Source organism: Ctenopharyngodon idella, chromosome 21 (genome assembly GCF_019924925.1).
Source record: "Ctenopharyngodon idella isolate HZGC_01 chromosome 21, HZGC01, whole genome shotgun sequence".
NCBI classification, from domain to species: domain Eukaryota; kingdom Metazoa; phylum Chordata; class Actinopteri; order Cypriniformes; family Xenocyprididae; genus Ctenopharyngodon; species Ctenopharyngodon idella.
This window is the reverse complement of record NC_067240.1, coordinates 21,564,435-21,588,041: the sequence shown is the minus strand read 5'-3', so window position 1 is coordinate 21,588,041 and position 23,607 is coordinate 21,564,435. Positions and strand designations below refer to the sequence as shown.

The following is a 23,607-nucleotide window of genomic DNA, read 5'->3' as shown; positions in this document are numbered from 1 at the left end:
TACTGAATAATTTATATAATCAAATTTATATAATTTTGTTATAAAAAAAAACAAAAGTAATTTAATTGAAAATTTTGTCTATTTTTCCTTTCCGTAACTTTCCATTGCATTCTCACCAGTTGCATGCAAAGACAAACATACAGCTCAATGCTGTTCAACCATTTGTTGGTTGTTTAGTTGGTTTCCCGTTGAAAAACAAAACCTGAAGAACACACTGGTTTATACCCTTTAACATGATTTTGTGCATGTGTAAGCTGTACCAGCGATGCGGTCGGGTATGTAGATGGGGCTTGGGCTGCTGATCCGGCTGGGTCCTGGAACGCTCTGCAGGGCGGGTGTGCTCGGCTTGCTGGCCTCCTGACCCTTCTCCGTCTGGGTGCAGCTGTCTCTGCTGCCAGTCTTTGAGTGTGTGGCAGCTGGCATGGGAGTGGAGGGCAAGACTGGAGATGGAGAGGAGGAGATGGACTCTGTCCTCAAAGAGTCACCTCTGAACTCTGGGCCCAGCAGAACACCTGGAACATGAAAAGGAACAATTCAGACTGAGTGAACAAATAGACAGGATACATTCATTTTATTGCAAAATGTCACCACTTTTATAATTTGGTATACAAGTACATATGCTTTAATATTATTGTAAAATGACCAATTCAGAGCTGAATCTGGATCCACTGCTGCATTTCTGAAACATTCAGGAAAATTTACACACATCTCAGGTTTATATTTTTAATTATACCATGGTCTGTCTGAATACTCGATTCTGATTATCTGGAAGGTGTGCAATTAAACCGTCTAATGCACAGGTAGTTCCAAATCAGTTTAATCACCGTTCTATATTAATGCACTGTTTCATTGAAACACACACGCATACGTCACTCAGAGATCACGCTTGCGCGCACAGAAACATTCAGGAACACAGAAACCAGTCAACGCTGCCCTGCAACTTTTATTGATGAATTAGCTTAGCTACTGAATCTCTACATCACATTTCTCGGCAACAAGAAACATTGCTGGTTTTGAAGCAGTTAAACTCACAACTTCGTTGTTAATAGAGAGACGCCAAACAGACGCAGGTTATTCACACACATCTCTCTCTCTCTCTCTCGATAATGAATTCAGAAATGCTATAATTCATTCATTCAAATAAATGTAATCTTATGCACTACTTTATCTCTGTGTCTGATTCAAAGCAGGCAGAATGCTAGATCTAACGAGTCGTAACTGACAAAAATAAAAAAATTTACCCTTCTGGTCAAATATTGTGCTGCAAACATCAGTAACCGCTTTAAGTTGTCAATGCTGGCAAATGACCATGGTATAAGCAGGATAATCCACAGCTAGCTGTGCATTAAATGTTTTGAATGCTCTTCACATCAGGTGGTTCTTTGCATCCATGTCATGCATTAACATTGTTTAATGCACAGTTAGCCGTGGATTATCCCTTACATATAGACCTAAATATATATTAAAATACAGCAATTTTTCTGCCAATGTAGGGAGATTCAAATAGTAAATATACTACCGGCCAAAAGTTTGGATTTTTTTTTTTGTAACGTTTAATGTAATATTATTAATATTATTACAATTTAAAATAACTAGTTCCTATTTGAATATATTTTAAAATGTAATTTATTCCTGTGATGGTAAAGCTGAATTTCCAACAGCCATTACCCCAGTCTCCAGTGTTACATTATTAGTAAAAATATGTATTATTGTATTACTTTTTTTTTTTTGCAACAGGGGCTTCTCTGAGGGTTAAACAGTCCCACCTGTAATTTCAGATCTATTTCTCACTTCACACTGGGCTCACGTACCCAGACTGCCCTTCCAGCTGCGGTCTTCTCTGCGTTCCTCCGTGATGGGGCTGCTTCCACTGAGGCCCAGAGAGTGTGACAGCAGCCCGGAGCCACTGGAGCTGCCGGTGCCCATAGCGATAGACATGAGGGACTTGGAGGGCCTCATGGCCGGGGTATCTAATTTGCTGGCTGGTTCTTTGCGTGAGCGCTGATGCAGCACCTTTATCATGGCGTCCTTCTCTATGATCTGAGCGTGCAGGTTCTTGATCCTGCTTTCCATGTCCAGGCAGCGCCGATTGGCCATGAGAATCTCCTCTTCTTCTTTCTGGATACGTGCCTCCACCGAAGTGTCATAGCTGCTGCTGGGGGAGTGGCTGATGATGGCAGAGGATGTGTCTCTGGATAGGTTAGAAGTTAACACACAAAAACAATGACCAAAACCATTAACCACAAACACCAAAATGATTTTTTCAGTAAAATGTAACTAGTTATTTTATTTATTTATTTATTTAATTTCAATTTAGTTTCATTAATCATGCATAGATAGTTTTACTTTCGTTTGTATCTAATAGTAATTAGAACTTTTAGTTTCATTTTATATAGTTTCAGTATTTGTAATAATTCATATCTTCACTTTGAATGAAGGTGTCTGGTAAATGAACACACATTCTATTGTACCGAGAATTCGTACTGTAGTGCACTTTATAGTTATTGTTTTGCAAACTCATAATTTTATGTCCATTTTAGTTAAAAATATCTTTTCACTTAGTTTTCAGGATGATCCTCTAGAGAAATCTTAAATGACTTACTATATTCTTACAGGGTTGGCTAGTGTATAGCAGTAAACTTGAGTACCGTTGTGTGGCCACAGATGCAGCGGCGTCCAGCGCAAACTGCCTCATGACACTCTCCTCCAGGTATTTCTGCTCCCATTTGGTCATGTCAGCCTCCAGGGCCAAAATCCTCTCCTCTTTTTCTCTCAGGTGTTCCATTAGAGCCGTTGTGCTGAACTCAGGACCAACTGTATTCTGAGAACCACCATGCCTCTGTGAGAGCAAGAGAAAGAAAGGAAGAACCATTAAGAAATCTTCAATTCTGACTAAAAATAGCTATTTTTTCCCTATTTAAGCTAGCTAAACAAGACAAAATCAACACTAGTGTTGCCATCAGTGCTAAATTGATTGATTGACTGTGCTGTGTATTTTATGCTTACTGAGGGTATGTTTACACGACAATGTATTAAAAATGGAAAAGTTTTTCGTTTGGATTTTTCACGTACCAACGACAACATTGTCAAAACATTCCTTGTTCACACAGATCCGCAAAAACGACTAAAACGCTGTATATCAGGGCAGTAGTTGGCGATGTCACTTTGTAAAGAAACACTACACACCTATAGACTGAATATATAAATACGCATGACGTCACCATTTTCACAAATTTGCATTTTTGTAGTTTACACAGAGACACTAACAGTATTGTTTTACAAAAACACTTTGAAACCCATTTTCAAAATTTTTATTTTTCAGGCTCCCAAAACACTGTTGTCATGTAAATAAACGGCCAAAACGCATAAAAAGTTTTGTCTTTAGTTAAAAACGGCCCCTGAGTCATTAGCTTGGCAACATGCTAACCTCAAACATTATCAGAATCAATATGTACAAGAGTCGAGTTTACCACACCAGTAGCTTAGCAACATTCTAACATACAATCAGTTGTGTTTTGTAATTCTGGAGGACCCCCAGCCCTGCACTTTTTGTATGTCTCCCTCATATATCACACCTGATTCAAATCAAGCGCACATTAGTAGAGACTGCAAGACCTGAAATGGGTGTGTCAGAAATAGGGAGACATACAAAATGTGCAGGTCTGGGGGTTCTCCAGGACAGGTTTGGGAACCACTGGCCTACACAATGCTGAAACAAATACTAAACCCCTAACTAGTGGTGGACAGTACCAAAGTATTTTTACTTTACTGTAAGTAAGTATATTTTTCAAGTATCTGTACTTTACTGGAGTATTTTTATTTTGAGAAACTTTTACTTGACTACATTCCAAAGCATAATATTGTACTTTTTACTCCACTACATTTCATAAAAACATATCGTTACTCATTATTTTGAACTGAAGAAATCGTCACATGCTCCGAGATGCAATAGCAGTGTCTGATTCGTGAACGCACTGATTCTTTTCAATGAACCTGTTAAACCAGTTCGCAAATCACACCGAATGATTCATTTGCGATCCGACTGATCCAATTGCAGTCAACAACTCACTTGCCCAAGTCAACAACTCACTGATTCAATGATCCGTTCAGAGCGAGCCTCTAGTTAACTGAATTCTGACTCAAAATGAGCCAAGAACTGTGAGATCCTCGGAGCTTGAGTGTGCATGCCACTGATGCAGAAAGTAAAAAAAAGTTACGTTTCAAATGCCAAATTTTAGGATTGATTATTGTAAATGAAACTCATCTTTGGGTCACAACTTTCAGTTGTTTTTGAACTAAATTTGCTGTATTTACAGGGTGAGCTGTAATGCCATATCCATATCCATGTCCATATCACCATCTCGACTGTGTAGATTTTATGTAAAAAAAAAAAAAAAAAAAAAAATATATATATATATATATATATATATATATATGTATAAAAAGCACAACATGACATTAAAATAATGCAAATTATTGCACTTGCATTCTTCCCCGTTGCCATAACAGTTTCAGATGATATAAAACTATGCAAAGGCGTTTATATGCATATAAAAGGATGCAAAGGCAATAATGTTTAGTTGTCTTTGAGTCAGACTCGATTAATCACCTAGAGAATCAAAAATAGCAAATTCAGCACATGGCTTCAGTTGTACTTCACATACTTTAGAAAGTGTATCAAATATGGTTGACCAGTAAATAGTAAGTGTGGGGTACGTCCAGAACATGTGAGTCAGATCTGCTTCTGCAGTGTGACATCTTATACAGGACTTGTCAAAAGTAGGATTAAAAGAAGCAATCCGTGCTCTGCTTTGGTGCACACAGTGCAAAACCTTGAACTGTATTAAACTCAATCTGGCACAGGAGGTACTGCCATTCACTCTGCATAGGGGACTGTTCCAAAATTCCTCTGAAAATACTGTTCCAAGATCTTTCCCCATGCACTTTTAATCTCGTCTGTTCCTACACTTTTTAAAGACATATGAATTGTATATACAGTATTCTTGAAATAAAACCATGTAGATGGAGGGGAGCTTCTGCAGAGTCTGCAGGAGACTTAGATGGAGTATATGGAAATGATTGGCTTTGGGCATTCACAAAATTACGTATCTGAAAATAATGAAAAAGGTCAGCTTGATTAAGAATTAATTTGGAACACAGATTATTAAAACTAGCAAAAAGATCATCAATATAAAGATAACCAAACTGAGCAATGCCCTTATCTTGCCATTGTTTAAATGCAGAGTCTAGTTTGGCAGGGAGGAATGCATGATTATTACATATTGGGCTCTGAGACAGAAGTGTAAAGAACATTTAAGAGGCAATGAACGTTAGAGAAAATGTGCCGACCTTTTATGAAACTGGTCTGATTAGCTGAAATGAAGGGAGACTAATCGGATAGCCAGTAATTTTGCTAAAATATTGATGTAAGCATTTGGCAAAGAAATTGGTCAATATGAGCTACATATTGTGTTGGATCTTTCTCAGGCTTCAATAACAGTGTTATCAGTGCTTCGGTTAGGGACTTTGGTAGAGTTCCTTGAGACAGGAAATGTTCAAAACATATTGAGCAGGAGTGGAGATAATTTAGTAAAAAAAACTTCTTATAGAATTCGATCGGAAAGCCATCGGGCCCCGGGGCCTTGCCACTTTGCAAAGCTGCTGGTCGTATATATTTCTTGCAGCTGAAGGGGATGATCCAAGTCATTTTTATGTTCCAATGAAATATTGGGGACATTTATTTGATAAAACTACCAATTTAGACTGATCCTTAGGGGTTTCTGATTTATATTATTAATTGTAAGGGGATCAATAGTTAAATCCCCAGCATCATCTACATATGTTGTGCTGATGACCTGGATTTAAGTTGATGGGCTAAGAGTCGACCAGCCTTATCACTGTGTTCATAGAAAAAAACCTTTGTGACCGAAGAATAAGCTGTTCTGCTTGACTTGATGAAATTAAGTTATATTGGGTCTGAAGATTAATCCTTTCTTTACAAAGTTCTGGTGTAGAAGTAGAGTGCTGACTGTCAATTTTGGATATTGTCTCAATTAGCTGTTTTCTTTTCCTTTCCCTCTCTCTGTTAATAAAAGCAGTATATGAAATAATGTCCCCCTGAGCACTACTTTCAGTGTCTCCCAAAGGAGACAGGGGGAGACTTGCTCCGTTGAGTTAAATTTTTAAAAATTGTCAACTGAAGAAGATACATGTTGGCAAAATGATTCATCTGACAACAGAGATGAGTTTAATCACCATATGCAGTTTATGAAATTAGATGGAAAGGAGAGATGTAGTAGTAAGGGAGCATGATCAGATTCTACAACAGCAGAGTATTCCACTCCCTTTACTGAAGGGAGGACATTTTTGTCTATGAAAAAGTAGTCAATTCTCGAATAGCAATGGTGTACATGTGAAAAATAAGAAAAAAACTTATTATGAAGATTGTAGAAACACCAGAGGGTCTACACAACCAGTCTGGTCCAAAAAGGCTGAGATTTCATTTGCCATTTTAGAAAGGACCTGTGGTTTCGGGTTGGAGCGGTCCAAATTTGGGTCCATTACACAGTTTAGATCACCATCTAAAATCAGGTAATGTGAATTAAAGCTGGGTAAAGCCGCTATCAGCTTATTTACAAAACTGAAATAGTTTTCCAGACACCATGATATAACGACCCTGTGAATCAGCAATAACATTAGAGGCAGAGAACTAGCTGTTCCTCTTGCCTTAGCATTAAATTTGGAATGGGAAATGTGTCCCACCCATGGTTTCTGCAATCTAAGATGATCTGAATTTACCCTTCGCCAGGAGTTTGATTGACAGGCGATCTAACCAATCATAACGCCGAATCCGCCATTTTGTCTGACAAAGCAGTCAGGAGTTAAAAGATTAACCTTGGTGGACTTGAACTTGAAAAATGGTGTGTACTGACGTCTTTCCGCATTTGAAACAACATTCCTTCTTATGTTAATTCATGTTTATTTGATGCTATAAATGAACTAAGTTAGTAGGAAGAGATGATCGGTTCACGAGCCGCTTGAGCTGAGGCGCTACAGCAATCTGTCACAACACATTAAAGAGCCACAAAACATTTTTTATTATTAGAATTTCTTAAAAAATTACACAATTTTAAAGCTGGGACTGTTGACGTGTTGTCAGTGACCTCTTTGCTCCGCAAAGTATTTTTCACTCTGTGTGGCATGACAGTGCCATGGCTTGTCGGACAAAGCAACAGTAACTAAGGGGGACGGGTCTTTGAGAAGGGTCAATTGAGTAAATGTGTCTCTTGAAGGAAGATTATATTGTATTTAAGACGCTTAAGGTGAGAAAAAAAATTCAGACCTCTTTATAGGACCATTAAGACCTTTAACATTAATACACAAATTTCCTGTCATTCCTCTGATTAAAATATTGGACATAGTTCACTATGAAAGGATAAACACTGCACCTGTGGCATAAACAAAGCTGGTACCCAGCTAAATCTCTCACTCAATTCAAAACAAAAACATCCATCGTAAAAGTATCCATTGAAAAAAAATAAATAAATAAAGGAAAAGAAAAACACAATCAGTGAGGCAGTAAATCAACCCATGAACATTAGAACACGCTTTCCTATGTTTATCTCACCAACTGAGGCAAACTTCAGGACTCCTATAACCCTGTTGTACTCCCAGCAACTCTTCATTAACTACTCAACCGTTGAGCCCCCCGGCAACCTATCCCTTACATATCACAGTAGTTTGTAAATATTAACTGTATTCAGATAGGCAGACAAAGAAAAGAAAAATTAAAAAATAAAATAAAATCTTCTGATGTTTTTTAACAGTAACGTTACACTCCTGAGCAAAGACGTAAACCGCCATGATCAGTCCATTCACCGGTGTTTTTATTAACAGTGCCCTCCCAATCAAAGACAAGAACTGTAATAGTAAAGAAAAAACTGCAACAGTAGTAGACGTGTGCATGTGAACGATTTTCCAGGTTGTCCAAACAGTCAAGAGGTTATGCTGCTGTTGTATTGCTGTGGTAATTTTAACCACTGACTCTTCACATCCTCATCCTTTTGAAGTGTTTACAAAAAGAATGTGCTTTTGAAGGGCAGAAAACAGCATCTTCTTGACATGTACACAATACGAACAGGCAGCTTCAGTGTTTGAGGGCGGGTCAAGTTGTTCGCGGGTGGACAACACAGAACATAGGTGGCATTAGGCAAATGTGTTACTTTGTGACGTGTGGCCGTCACAGAAGTGGGATTCGAATTCCTGACGACTCGTTTAAGCGGTTCAGAGTCGACTCTTTATTTTGAGAGACAATAACTTTATTTATCTTGCACTTTCGGCTTCACAGCTTTGCAGATCGTTTACATTCATAAACAGCTACATTACACATTGCATGAAAGGTAATATTCGAAAGCATAATAGGGCACTTTAAGCACATCATTCTGCACCTGGGATTCGCATAAACAATCTGCTTGGTTGTAAAGTTACTTCTGTGAAAACGGTGCATCATAGTAGCTACACTATTGACAATAGACAATGGGCACTTTTTGTGACCACAACTTAACATTCGAGTACCACTGATCTGAAGTATTCTGATCTCATCTGAAGCTTGTTTTAGGTGTCCAGGATGAATGAACAGCACAGAGGAAGGATGTCCACTTTCTCTGGCCCCTAATGAAGAATACAGCTGTCTACTACTCCTCCTCTTCTCTCAACACAAACACACATTCACATAGGAGGCTGAGTTGCAACCTTTCCTTCAGATTATGGGTCAGTAAAAATTTGATAGATAGAAAGAGGGTACATAGTGAAACAGATCATCGTCGTAGGGAAAGGTTCAAAGAGGAAAAAATATATATATTTAACAAAATTATATATCTGAATATTGTTATTTTTGGCTGGAAATAAGGTTGTTATGATAACGAAAAGTTCTGGGCCAGAATGTGGTTAAATAGAGGAAAGCTTGTGCATCACTTACCTGTTGCATTCGCAGTGATTCCAGCTCTCTCTCCAGTCGAGTACGTAGTCGATGCTCGAGCTGTTCTCTCTTCTCACACGCGGCCTGAAGCTGTGCTAAAGCTTGCTGCATCCGCTCCACCTTCTCCACATATACCTGCTTTTTCTTCAGCTATACAAACAGAGAATGCAGGTCAGACGCTGCTGCTCACACTGCACACAGAAGCCCACCCATCCACCTTACAATACCTCCTTGTATCCTTCAACCTCTCTGTCTCTCTTCTACATCTTTCAAATCCACCAGTGGTCATAACTGCAGCCAAAATGAATGCCCTAATTTAGCTCTGGGGGGAGGGGGGGCATCATACTACAGAAGAGTGAGAGAGAGAGTGCAAAAGTATTTGGCTCCCGTTTGGAAGGGGTGGGTGGAGAGGGAAAGAATTCAGCCATCTTCAAGTCCTTTCATGCCAGACAACTCAAGAGGCTTTGTTTGGGGAACAAGCAGGCGTTTGTGACAGGGTAGAACAAAAGTGGAATGGCCCGGTGCATATTGGTACGCAAGGGTGCACCCCTGTTCAACGATGGCCAAAAGGCCATCTGGGAGGACGCCAGAAAAGCTCAACCACAGTCTCCAACTGTTACAAATGCTCAAGAGCGGAGTTCAGAACCATCAACGCTACTTTGTTTTTTTTCTTGGTTTCTCTCCCTATTGAAGCTTTTTTTGGCCTTTGGTAGATGTGTGGTTTCAAAGAAAGTTGCAGCCAATGGTTCACTCAAGCTTGAAGATCTTAACTGCAGCAATGAGAAGTTGACGGGAAAGACTTCAAAGAACTTGAGAATGTTGAGCTTAAACATTGTGGTAGAGTACGACACTTGTGTTTGAGGGTAAGTGGATGACTCAATGAAATGTCCATTTAATGCTGGCTTCGTAAAGTTCACCCACTGTTTACTAACAACAGACACTCATAAGCAGAAAATATTGACAGATGTTTGTTTGTTTTTTTTCTCCTAAAATGCAATCTGTTCTGCTGTATTGTTCAATGGTCAGTTCATTTTAAAGCAATCTGTGTAGTATCTGGAATAGATCAAGCCCTCTCTAAAATCTCTCCAGTGAAAGATGTGCCAAACAGGCAAACTACCTCACCTGGATAAAATAAATAAATAAATAAATTAAAACAGAACTCATTTGAGATTTCTTTAGTTTTGAGAGAGTGATGTACTATAGCCAGGTTTCGATCCAATAATTTTTTTTGCAAAAAAAGTTTTAGCATTTTAAAATGTTTAGCGATATAGCTGATGGAAATGCCATTGGTCGATAAAATTTCTCAAAAAATTATGTGAGAATAAGCCTCAGTTAAGCTAATGAAGACCACTTAAGAAAGGTTTAATACACAAATAATATGTTTTAGTACACAGCTCCATCTGTCTCTGGAAAAAAAACAAAAAAAAAACAACAGCAATTTGATGTTTTTGATGGGTTTGATGTTGTTGAACTCTGAAACCAGAACGAATAACTCTTTTTGCTTTGAATGATCTTTTGCTTTGAATGCGTTCTCGGCCGCGTCAAACCGCCACTGCATGTTCAAGGCGTTGAAGACTGTTGCAGTAAGCAAAAACTGAATATTTTATTGTACTAGTGTTTTTATGGACCCTAAAAATGTCCTGTCAGACGAGCTGTTCCATCGCCGTCGTCTTCTTATTTTCTATTTAATAACATTATGTGAAAATATGCAGTACTGGCGAATTTCAATTGTGTCATTACAATGGAATGCAAAAGATACGAATGTGCAATATACGCAAAATTATGTAGGCCTATGGAAACAGCTCAAGGGCAGATTTTTTAGCGATATAACAAAACTTATGCGACAATGCATTTTTTTTTTTTTTTTTTAGGGATGACGTCATTACGCACACCATTTTGTCTGTAAAAGGCCAACTGGATGGAAACATCCTGGCAATAGCAAATTTCGCAATTTTTTTTTTCTCGCATATTTGCTTTATCGATAACAAAACAGTGCAAAAAATGGATGGAAACTTGGCTAATGTAACCACAAGGGGGCAAACATATGCGTTTAATTGTAGAAAATGTAAATGAATTTTGTTGAATTGTAGGTGAGAATATGAACACCGGAGGAGTGGGAACCTAAATGTCTGCTTTGTTGTGGCGGTGTCCCAATTTTAAATTCATAATGTTTTTAAAAAATGGCTATTAAAAATATGCATACATCGTAAATTTGAAAACACAGCTTTATAGAGTGAAATCATATACACAGAATTCCTAAAATGGTAACCTTGATTATTAATGAGCTTTACCTCCTCCTCCAGCTTGACCACTTTGGCTTGGGCGTTGTTTAAGGCCTGGTCACGGATCTCAATGTGCCTGCGCTGGTCCTCATTGGTGGAGCGAAGCGAATTCAACTCGATCTCCAGCTTTTCCTTCTCTCTCTGATTCTCTTTATCTGATAAATGAGTAAAATGGACATTCTAAACTTTCTTTCCCAAAATATCGCAACTGACATTTGCTTACAAATCTATAATTAATACAAGTGCATCACATTGGCTTCAAGGAAGTTCTAGATTTCTTCTAGATGTAGAGGTCCACTTACTCTGAGCCAGAAGCTGTGAGATGGTTTTGCGATTGTCCTCTGTGCCCTCACAATCTTTTGCTGCAAGCTGCTTGTTGGCTGTTTCCATTCGCTCTGTTGAAAGAAAGAGACAATACCATCATACTTTCCCCCAATTTTATGATTCAAAAATATGACAATCCTTGATTAGGTTTGTTCATGTGCAATAGATTAAATCAGTGTTAGAAAATAGGATACCAAAACAAGACCATCTGTGTCAAACAGATCAAATGTATCCATGTGAAAGTTTATATGGTATCTTATTACCAAATGTGGTTATTATTTCTTTGTGGAGAAAATCACAAAGAAGCCTTTCCAAAATACAAACACCAAAATAAAAAAAATATCAAATATTTAATTCATACATTCAGTAAATGCAGCAAAACAGCTGTGATTATTTCAACATATGCTTTGTGCACTATTCCCCATCCTACCAAAACACCCTAGAATATGTAGCTCATATTCCATGCCTCTTCTCACAAATTATATACCACTGGGACTGGTTGCTCAGCAAATTGGAAAACAAAAATCTAACAAACATTTTATATTTTATTTTACAATTCCGAAAGAGCGGTCTTGACATAATTTACAATGTGCTAAGTCAAGTCAAAAACTGGCCCAGATAAAAGGGCCATTATACAGTAGGGGTTGCTGTTTTTTTGAAATGGCAAACCATTCATCAAGGAAGCAGGCCAAACGTTAAAACAATATTTCCCCCGTGTTAAGTCAACCAGACTGTGAGATGAGCATTCCAGAATCAAATGCCTTTCCCACACTGTGCCTCAGTGCTTCTCAGTAAAATTAAGATTGTTATCTAGACCTAAAATATAGATAAGAACACTAGATACAGTATAACATTTTTAGAAGAAAATGATGCTACAAGTGGTTGCCATGAAGTTGGCAAAAAGTATTAGCACCTCAGCTCATTTGTGTCCCTAGCACAAACATATTAGGACAGTATTTGCACTGAAGTTTAATAGTTATAATGGGGGTTTGTTGAAATCCCTGATCCTAAAAATAAGCATAAGTAATATTGATCGATTGCAAACAACATTAATTATTAATTGTAAGAAATCTACTTTAATAAAATCTAAGCTTGAACAATAGTAGTAGTAGTATATCAGGCTACAGAAAATATGAGAATCATGAGGTGAAAGAACGAACGGCAAGAGAGAGAAGAAAAATTTGCTGTAAAACTCTTGGAGCTCCCTGTGGACTTAAAGTCTGGGCATACTGCCATAAATCTGGGGTTCTCTGTTTTCTGCTGGACTAAAGAACATGGTGAGGCATGATCGTAGAGGTGGCCACACTCAGGCAGAGCGGGCCTGCTGACAGCAGCAGAAAAATGTGAGCGAGAGACGGTTGCTTTGGACTCCAAAAAAATACTACACAGAGCCACAAGATGAGACACAAAAGAAAGCAAACCGAATGAAACTTCAAATGCTATGAACTTGGAGAAAAATAACAAGCCTTTTTTGAATGGGAAGGACAGAATGTTGGAGCCAGGTGGGACCACCACAATGTTCTCATTTACTGGCCCCATAGTGTTTCTCCATCTGATGTTCATACACATAATGTTAACAGGATTTTGAAGCTCTACTATGCTCTACTGCAACTGGTTATATCTTATTGTGATCCAGTAATCCATTTCACCCTGTCAACCATAAACAGATCTACTCTTGCTGATTTTTAAGAATATAACAGAAAACTAAAACAAACTACATTTTTAGTGCAAAATGGTGCAATATATAATAAAAATGACACAAATATGCTTTGAAGTCACTGCTTATTCATAAGATATGATATAGTGGCAAGTTACAATTCATGGATACTCTTTTCATATTCTAATACTCTCTTAAACGCTGCTTTTTCATTCAATTATCCTGCTTTCTTCTCACCTCTTAGGTCCCTGTTGAAGTCGTGTACCCTGCGCACCTCCATCTCCAGCTTATTTCTCATGGTCTTCTCAAGAGCTTCCCTCTTTGTGGATGATTTGGCCAGATTTTCGTAGGCTTCGGACACCATCTGGATTTCAGTCTCCAGCTGCAAAGTAAAGAGACATCTTACACAAAGAATATAAAGTATGGACCTGCTGTCCATTCCAAAGAACACCAACAAATCTCTTCTACCCCTTCTGTGCCAAAATGGTGCTGCTCTCAGAGCTGATACTTTGGTATCTGAGAGCCTATCACAGGGTTACCCAACCCTGTTCCTGGAGGCACACCAACACTACACACTTTTGCACTCTTCCTGATTAAACACACCTGATTCAACTCATCAGCTTGTAAGGAGAGACTCAAAAACCAGAAATAGATGGCAAGATAAGAGAGACATCCAAGATGTGTACTGTTGGCAGTGGTGTAAATGTAATTAGTTACTGTATTTAAGAATCCTTTTGGCTACTTTGTAGTTGTACTGAGTAACAAAGATATTAGCAACTTTTATTCTTTACTTTTTATGTACTTTTGAATGTACTTTTTACTCCAATACATTTGTGATGAGTAATGCACATTACATTTTACATGGCACCTAACTTTTTCTGCAGCAGTTTAATTCTGCTATAAAGAAGTGATATCGCCATCTAAGGGCACTGAAGGTACTATATCTTGTGCGTTTTGCCTTTACTCACCCAAACTTGTCAATAGGGTTACTTTATGTGAATGCGAGTGCATTAGCAGGTGTTTGATTTAGGAGATAAGGTCATGACTGCAGCTTAAACCAGCGCATCCAGTGCAAGTAGGCTTTGACTATTTAATTTTAATTAACATTATTTTATTTATCCGCTATATTGACGAGACCTTTTTGAAGAATATTGATTTACTTATGGCCTATATGAGCACTTGAGCTTAATTGAGACTTGAGAGTTTGTAGATGTTTAAGAGGCTGTTGTGTTGACCTTGATTTATTGCAATATTGAGGTATTCAGTTTTATTTTGATTTTACAAAATAAACATGATTTCTCATCTTACAAATCAGCTGTTTCTTGTGTTTCACTGGCATGTCCCTTTGGTGTTGAGCACTAGTGCATCTTTGAGCCTATATTTAGTATGAATAAAATACTTAAGTACTGTTAAAATCAGATACTCTAAGACTTTTACTCAAGTTGTTTTGAAATTGGTGACTTTTAACTTGTAATGGAGTCATTTTCACTGTAGGGTATCTGTACTTTTTCTCAAGTATGGTTTTCAGGTACTCTTTACATCTCTGACAGTTGGTTTGCCTCCAAGAACAAAGCTGGGAAACATTGGCCTATCGTGAACTTACCCACCTTTCCATAGACTTGAAAAAAATTACAATATGGGTTACATGTCTGTGGTACCTGTTATGACCTGAATGAAACCAGCATTCAGCATTTTTTTCCATATCTCCTCAAGGATCTCCCCAGAAGACCAAATTGCAAACAGATAAATGTATGCTTGAATGCTTTTGTTAACTCAGTAGCTAGCTAGCCAAACTGTTTTTGTTCTGAAAACTTTACTTGGTGATGTTTTCCTGCCTCGTGATATAATCATAATATAATGTGAACCTTCAAAGACATTCTAACCTTTTGTAGTTTGGACACCTTTTCCCCACACACTTCCAGCTCTTGCTTAAGCAAGCGGTTCTCTTCAGACAGCATATCCACCATCTGCTGGGCACGGGCCAGCATGGCGTAGGGATCCCCCTGCATGGAGTGTGGATGTGGGTAGTGTTGTCCTGGATTCTGTTGCTGCTGCTGGGAGCCCTGCTGGTGGTACTGGTGCTGGTGCATGTGGAGGCCCCTGGGAGCTGACCCGTAAGGATCATGAGGAAACGCATGACTGCGCTGATGGGGAGGATGACCTGGACCTGGGCCGTATGGATCACCTTGGTGGGAACCGAGCCCCTGTGGGCTACGAGCACCCATGGGGAAGGGTTGCTCTCCCTGGTGAACCATAGGTGGAGGAGGGTGGGAAGAGGCCAAGATGCTGCTGAGAGTGGAAGACTGAGCACGGGAGAGAGAGCCCCCTGATGTAACAGAAGATGAAGGGCTATGGTGATGGACAGACCTTTGAGAGTGACTTGAACTCTCCTTACTTGACCTAATGAGGGCAGAGAAATGAATAACATTCATATTTTGATTGATTACAAAGGTGTAATCATCATAAAAATTAATGTGAACTTTCAGTGACCTACAAATAAATTAGGCTGATTTAAATGTGTATAACCAACATATCTTTTAACAGATTAAATCACCGTTGGGAAACAATGATTTGTCCAAAGTGGAAACTATGTAATGCATTCCGACCGTTCATAAAAATATTTTTCACAGGTCAACATTCCTGGTTCTCTGCAACATAATAGAGAAACTGTCATGTTGTGACATGTTGTAGATGATTATTAGAATTTGATATGCATTCTTTTGCTATATGTTACACACTGGCTCTGTGGTGAATGAATTCAGGGAAACAGGCAAAACTGGCTTTTCCCATAACTGGTTTCCTGACAACATGTCCCAGCATTGAAGGGAAGGGCTGTTTTCAGACTCATCATTTGGAATTTTTCAACAACTGATAATTCAGGGAATGTCAGGGAATTTGTGTTTCAAGGTGTATTGTTCCAGTTCCCACAAATGTCCTAAAATTCAGCCCACTTTTTAGCTTTTAACTCTTTATCTTTAGCTTTTGTAAGCACTCTTTTAGCTCACCGGAAAGAGCCATACTCTGGTGGTGGCTGGTACCGGACATGAGGAATATCAGCTCTGGCTGGCTGGCTTGTGCCACGGTGGTCTGGGTAGAAGTGTCCAGGCTCCTGGTGCTGATGGTGCTGCTGCTGTTTTGGTGGAGAGGGCATTGCCTTAAATGGGTAGTCTGGTGGTGGACCCCTGTGTGGGGGCCCAGAGGGTTTATAATAGTCTCCTGGAAGTCCAGGTGGAGGCAACTGGGGGGAAAGTGGTGAACTAGTAACAGGCGCATGAGCCTTGACCCCGCTGGTGGCCAACGAGAGCTGCATTAGTCTTTCACTGAGAGAACGCACATGGCCTTGCTTTAGATCCTTGAGCCCGTCGTCTTGGTGAACTTTGCCTCCATTTACTCTCTGTACCGTCGGCCTGCCCTCTGGGGGTCGCACCTTAGGGCTGCTGACGCCAGTCACATAAAATGCCGCACCTACTGACGGGGGTATCTGTGGTTGAGGCTGCTGGGGCTGGTGACCACGGAAGTACTGCGACTGCACCTTGGCTTGGTCATAGGTGGGTAGGTCTTCAGGATTCTGCCCCTGTCCGCTCACGCAGCTTCCACCGCCTGACCCGGTGCCTCCACTGCCGCCACCTCCTCCTCCTGCAGTGCGTGTGCTGAGCTTTTCCATGCCACTGTCTGCCTGCAGCTCCTGGCCCTGAGGCTCCTGCCTTGCAATGTGAGGGACCATCGAGAGCTCGTCCCCTGGGCTGCCAGGGCCGGGGTATCCACTCACTGGACCTTGTTGCTGCTGCTGCTGCTGTTGTTGTTGTTGCTGTTGCTGCAGGGCAAGGTAATTTCGGCCCTCGCCATATCGCATTTGCTCCTGCAAGAGCCGTTGCAGAACTGTATGGCCACTACCGCTGCTGCTGCTAGCTGAAGTGTCCTCGGAAACTGAGGCTGCCGCCCTCATTTCCAGCTCTCGTGACCTGCCCACCTCATGGAAGGAGGAGCTTCGGGCACGGTCCACACTCCCTGTGTAAAACAGCAATATATGATGAATTAATTAACACAGCCACTACCCATTATCATAAGCTGAACCATAATGAAGAAGTTACAAAGAAGTCAGTTTAAGAAGCTGAAATGAAAGAAAACAGACTGATGTTTTTAGAGAACTGCCTGAAATCTCAGACCCCAACTGTCCCAAACTCTTCACACGTTGACAGCTGGGCACCAGCTAGTTATTATTGCTAAATTATGACACCAGTTTCCACTTGAAATGTGACAATGGTAACTCTCTGATGATCTTCAACCACTACTAAATCACTATTAACTTTTTAATTAAGGATTACTAAAATTTGTATTGTGCTGCATTGTAAAGACCAGGAACAGCCCAGGGTCAAGGTGTTGAAGTCCACCCATGATGCAAATCATGTTACCAATACCATATACAGTATATACCACATTACTGTACAACAGCTCCATTCCTTTAACATGCATTGCAGTTGAGTCATCTGATTATCCAAAGCTTACACATCTTCAAAGCTTAAAACCCAATCTCCCTACGGCTTGAGCTGTAGACACTTAGCTGTAAATCACATAGAGCAATTTAAAACAACAAGTGAGCTGTTAACGCATACAGAGCCATTAGGTGGAAACCATTCCATAACATTAGTGCCAATGTGGGTTGTAATGTATAGTAATGTAACTACATTACTACTGCAAAATGAAAGGTTACTGTCATTTATATACATGTTTCTCTTAATGGTGTTAATTTGGAATGGTTGCCACTACTGGCCTTGAACAGAGTTTGAAGTTTAGTGGTTATTGCACCATCTAAAAAAGTAATGAAGGGGAACTTATTACGTCTATTGTTTTCTGATATTCCCCGCATTCTCAAGGAGGATGAGGCTTTTTTCCGAAACATCTGTGGTGAATAAATAAATAAACGTAAAGTGAGTCAGAAAACAAAGCCATCAGTGTACAACTGCTTTCCAACTTGGAAAGCCAGAGAAAGTTGGAGATAGAGTGAAAGAAGAAAAATACATTTCATAGTGACCCACCCCAACCCCCCCATACTTTAACTTCCACTTCCTGTAATTCTCCAATCTTTCGCTCACTGAGACATCCTCAGAGTCAATAACAGACATGGCCACAAACAAAAGAAGGATGAGAATATGGCGAGGTTACAAAAAACTCACGGTTAAGATGAATGAAATGATGGCTGATTTCTGTCGATGAATAAGTGGCACTTCATATATTTGAAAAGCTGAAAATTGTCCCAAAAAGATATTTGTCAGCAGTTTTATGTTACACATATCAGTTTCTAATGCAACCTTCGTCCAGTGTGGTTAGAGAAACTTTGGATCTAGTACTTTAAACACATTTACTGGAAAAATTTAACTGCTTTTATTAATAATTTTAAGTATAAAATATAGCACAGGACTTTTTAAGTGATAAAAACTGTATCCAAACAGATTTTGGAAGTTGGAATCACAAAGTAGGACAGAGCTGAACTGAACCAACCTATAACTTCTAGTGGTTTCTTTTGTCCCACTGATATCCACCCCACCCATCTAGGCTCTTCTGGTGTTCTCCAGTCACTGTGTAATCTTTTATGTCTCCATTACTCTACTATATACGACCAGATCACCTACCTGTGCGGCTGCTGTAGCTGCTGTAGCTGCTGTCGTGTGTCACTACTGGCTGCTCATGGTGCTGACATTCACTAGGGTCACTGCTCTGAAGAAGCTCCTCAAGTTGCTCCAAAACACACAGCCGGTCTGCGAGGTCCCGAATGCCAAGCCACTCTAGAACAGGAAGGCACTCTAGCGAGTTAGAACAATGGGGGTGGGGTCCAAAGACAACCAGAGGGGCTTTTTTTGGGGTTGTAGAAAGAAATATTTTTCATGTGAAAGATAGAGGACGTGAGGTATGTTCATTTCCTGATTGAGACAGAACCAAAAAAGAAATACCCTTGTGTTTTTTTACCCCCTCATTAGCCATTAGGGACTATACTGCAGCTGTGTAGCTAGGTGAAAAATACCATGCTCAGCTACTGAACTGAGACCAGAGAGAAATTCGGACAGATATAAAATAGTTTAAGGAAGTGATGCTGGTTCCAGATCAGTTGGTAGAGATAGCATAGGGCAGTGGTTCAATCCAAACAGGATGTAGATAGTTTTTAATTAATGGCATAAGCTACATAATGCCAAACAAATGCCATAACATTGAATGAAGTGTGTGAAATTTTAAAAGGGACCTATTATGCAAAATTCACTTTTGCATGGTGTTTGGACATAAATGTGTGTTGGCAATGAGTGTACACAACCACCCTATAATGATAAAAATCCAACCACTCCTTTTTTTTTTATTCCCCATAAATCATAAGCAGTGTCTCAGAACAAGCCGTTTCCAGATCCCTGGCAGTGTGACGTCACAAAAGCCACAGGTCCCGCCCACGAATATTGACAGACACTGCCTGAGCGAGTTCACAGCAAGTTCACAGTCTGCCATTGCTGCACTTATGAGAATGTCTCCCAAGCATTTTAGGTGTGATGTAGCTGGATGGATTAATCCACATAGCTCTCTCCATTTACTCCCTGAATCTGAGCCGCTGAAGACGAGGTGGATTCATTTTGTTTTTGAATAAAATGCTCCCTCAACTCTACCGAAATGTGTTTATGTCTGCGCTAATCATTTCACACCGGACTGCTTTGTGAAGAATGTCAAATACAAAGGGATAATACAAAACATACAGTCTCCAGAGTGATACTGGATACGGCAGTAATAAAGGTGAGGGCAGATTTACGGATATAAAGTTTACCAGTTTATTATACACCACCTGAAAAGGCATAATGTCTTTATATATTTGTTTACTGTTAGTTGTAAGGAGTGTTTCTGTGTACTTCTCTGTGTATCTTGATGATAATGCAAGGGAGAGAGAGAGAGAGAGAGTTTATGGATAATATTTTAATGCACACTTAATGCACTGTGTTTTATTAAGCTCTTACCGTGATAGAGTGAAAACAGACGCTTCATATTTTGTGTGAAGTACAATAAACGTTATAAATCTCATCGGTAAACTGGCTTGTACTAATATAGTGGATAAAAACAAGAAGACAATATAAATTATAACCATAATTGAACTAAACTATACCTGTTCTATCTCCATGCAGCATATATTCACAATTTCTGACATTATAGTGCGTCCTGACCATAGGTCCTGACTGAATCCTGACACCGGAGAACGAGCTCTTGAAGCTCCGCCCTCTTAGGCCGAGCGCAGCAGCTCATTTACGTTTTTGCTCAATCCCAAAAAGTGGCAATTATAACATGCTATAAAAAATGATCTGTGGGGTATTTTGAGCTAAAACTTCACATACACACTCTGGGGACATCAGAGACTTATTTTACATCTTGTAAATGGGGGCATAATAGGTCCCCTTTAAGGAATGACAAAAGACTCTTTTAAAAGAGAATTATTTAAATTATTTAAAAATACATTTTTCCCAGAATAGATATATATGCAAATGTAATGAAAACCTATGGAATCCCAAACCTGCCAATATTAAAAATAAATAAATACATAAATAAATATACAAAGAAATGTAAAAAAGCAAAAATAAGTAAATAAATATATAAATAAATATACATAAAAAAGCAAAAAACAAAAATAAATAATTATTTATACATTTATTTCCTTATATATGTATATATTTTTTTTTTTCCACATTTATTTATTTTTTTTATTTATACATTTATTTATTTCGATTTTTATTTATTTCCACATTTATTTATTTATTTATGTATTTATTTCCATATTTGTTCATTTCCACATTTATTCATTTCTACATTTCTTTATTTTTACATTTATGTATTTTTACATTTCTTTGTCCGTAGGGTAATGAGGAGGGCGTGGTTTACCTCAGACATAGCAATCGAGCTCAGAGTAGGCGAGGGCGAAGCGTTGAGGCCACAGTGACACCTTGTGGTGTGGCCGAAATACAAGAAGTGTAGCCTACTGACGAGTCTGTGATACTGGGATGAATGACTTGGATGGGCAATATAGCCAAAATCTTATATCACGGGTTAAGTCATATAATATCACCCTAACTGTACTGTGTGACATGGATAGGCTACTCTTTATTCCGGACATGGCTGTAGAACATTGTCTGGTCTGGATTTGTAAAATGTCCTGGGCTGGCAAACATGAACTGCAACATCTTCAACAGATTTGATAACAGGGACTCTAAAATGGAAGCGTTATTTTCCATTATTAATCATTTGAATGAATGGGCTTGCGTTTGATAAAGATTTGGACACCGTCAGAACACGGAAAGGAACCAGCGCACATATAGACTACAGTGAAGTCGACGCAAGCATATTGATCAATGCATTTAAAACGAGACCACAAATTGACTTCACATTCATATTTCCTACTTTTACATGCACAACATGCGCTAAACGCTTAAAATACAATGCATATTTCAAAGATCCAAAATAGAACGAGGCGTCGGTTACAGTAGAAAACTGTTGTCACTTCCCATGTGAACAGTCACGGCATCACTGATTATAATGGGTTCTCTTGGTGTGGTCTTATTATTGATCTTATTATTACACATCTTAGGCTAAGTTATCAACTGGAAATATCCAGAATTAGATCAATCAAAATGTGCCCATGGAAACAGAGCTAGAGAAACACACGTCATGCATTAAACATAAATTATCTATCGCGACATTATTATCGTTGTTGTTTAGAGCTTAAAAATATAAAAGTGACATCAGATCATAACCAAACTGAACAAGCTCGGATCAAACATTTCTGTTCATGTTTGTTCTGCTTTAATTTTAATGTTTAGCATTTTGGTTACTTTTAAAACCTATTAAAACTAAGCAATCATGTCTCATTTCCACAGCTTGGGAATACACAGCCCTGAAAATACAGGTGCATCTCAATAAATTAGAATATCATGAAAAAGTTTTTTTTTTTTCTTTTTTTTTCTGTAATTTAATTCAAAAAGTAAAACTTAAATATATTCTAGATTTATTAGACATAAAGTAAAATATTTCCAGACTTTTTTGTTTTCATTTTGATGATTACAGCATACTTTTATTTTTTGATTTTGATGAGCAGCATCTCAAATTATTAGAATATTTAATTTCAAGTTCTATTAAATTACCATTCTCAGGGTATAAATACTGGGTTTAGGTCAGTAATCCCAAAAGCAGTCATGGGGAAGTCTGCTGACTTGACAATTGTCCAGAAGACGATCATCAAGACCCTCTACAATGAGGGTAAGCCACAGAGGGTCATTGCTGAAAGAGCTGGCTGTTCGCAGAGTGCTGTGCCAAAGCATATTCATGGAAAGTTGACTGGAAGGAAAAAGTGTGGTAGGAAAAGGTGTACAAGTGAAAGGAATGACCGCAGGCTTGAGAAGATTGTCAGGCGAAGCCGATTTACGAACTTAGGAGAGCTTCAAAAGGAGTGGACTGAAGCTGGAGTCAGTGCATCAAGAACCACCGCATACAGACGTCTTCAGGAAATGGGCTACAACTGTCACATTCCACATACCAAGCCACTTCTGAACCAAAGACAACGTCAGAAGCGTCTTACCTGGGCTAAGGAGAAGAAGAACTGGACTGTTGCCCAATGGTCCAAAGTCCTCTTTTCAGATTAAAGTAAATTTTGCATTTCATTCGGAAATCAAGGTCCCAGAGTCTGGAGGAAGAGTGGAGAGGCACAGAAACCATGTTGCTTGAAGTCCAGTGTGAAGTTTCCACAGTCAGTGATGATTTGGGCTGCCATGTCATTTGCTGGTGTTGGTCCACTGTGTTTTCTGAAGTCCACAGTCAACGCAGCCATCTACCAGGACATTTTAGAGCACTTCATGCTTCCTTCTGCTGACAAGCTTTATGGAGATGCTGATTTCATTTTCCAGCAGGACTTGGCTCCTGCCCACACTGCCAAAGGTACCAAAAGCTGGTTCAATGACCATGGTGTTACTGTGCTTGACTGGCCATCAAACTCACCAGACCTGAACCCCATAGAGAATCTATGGGGTACTGTCAAGAGGAAGATGAGAGACACCAGACCCAACAATGCAGATGAGCTGAAGGCCACTGTCAAAGAAACCTGGGCTTCCATACCACCTCAGCAGTGCCACAGACTGATCGCCTCCATGCCGAATTGAAGCAGTAATTAAAGCAAAAGGAGCCCCTACCAAGTATTCAATACATACACAGTAAATGAACATACTTTCCAGAAGGCCAACAATTCACTAAAAATGTTTTTTTTTTATTGGTCTTATGAAGTATTCTAATTTGTTGAGATAGTGAAATGGTGGGTTTTTGTTAAATGTGAGCCAAAATCATCACAATTAAAAGAACCAAAG

General features: G+C 39.2%; 1 protein-coding gene across 7 annotated transcripts in view; it reads right to left on the bottom strand.

Annotated features, from left to right (window-relative positions):
- Nucleotides 1-23,607, bottom strand: part of amot (angiomotin) — a 78,464-nt gene that overhangs the window by 3,820 nt on the left and 51,037 nt on the right. For 2 of the 7 annotated variants that reach the window (XM_051877597.1, XM_051877598.1), the window contains exons 2-12: nucleotides 18,871-19,023; nucleotides 18,080-18,140; nucleotides 16,246-17,248; nucleotides 15,124-15,640; nucleotides 13,478-13,622; nucleotides 11,562-11,654; nucleotides 11,269-11,414; nucleotides 8,978-9,127; nucleotides 2,649-2,839; nucleotides 1,812-2,191; nucleotides 261-512 (exon numbers count right to left, since the gene is read on the bottom strand). In XM_051877597.1, coding sequence (XP_051733557.1) covers nucleotides 261-512; nucleotides 1,812-2,191; nucleotides 2,649-2,839; nucleotides 8,978-9,127; nucleotides 11,269-11,414; nucleotides 11,562-11,654; nucleotides 13,478-13,622; nucleotides 15,124-15,640; nucleotides 16,246-17,248; nucleotides 18,080-18,140 — 2,938 coding nt within the window. In that variant the 5' untranslated portion in view covers nucleotides 18,871-19,023. Of the gene's footprint in view, nucleotides 1-260; nucleotides 513-1,811; nucleotides 2,192-2,648; nucleotides 2,840-8,977; nucleotides 9,128-11,268; nucleotides 11,415-11,561; nucleotides 11,655-13,477; nucleotides 13,623-15,123; nucleotides 15,641-16,245; nucleotides 17,249-18,079; nucleotides 18,141-18,414; nucleotides 18,483-18,870; nucleotides 19,024-23,607 lie in introns of those variants that run through there. The other 5 variants (XM_051877596.1, XM_051877599.1, XM_051877595.1 and 2 more) reach the window with 4 other exon arrangements.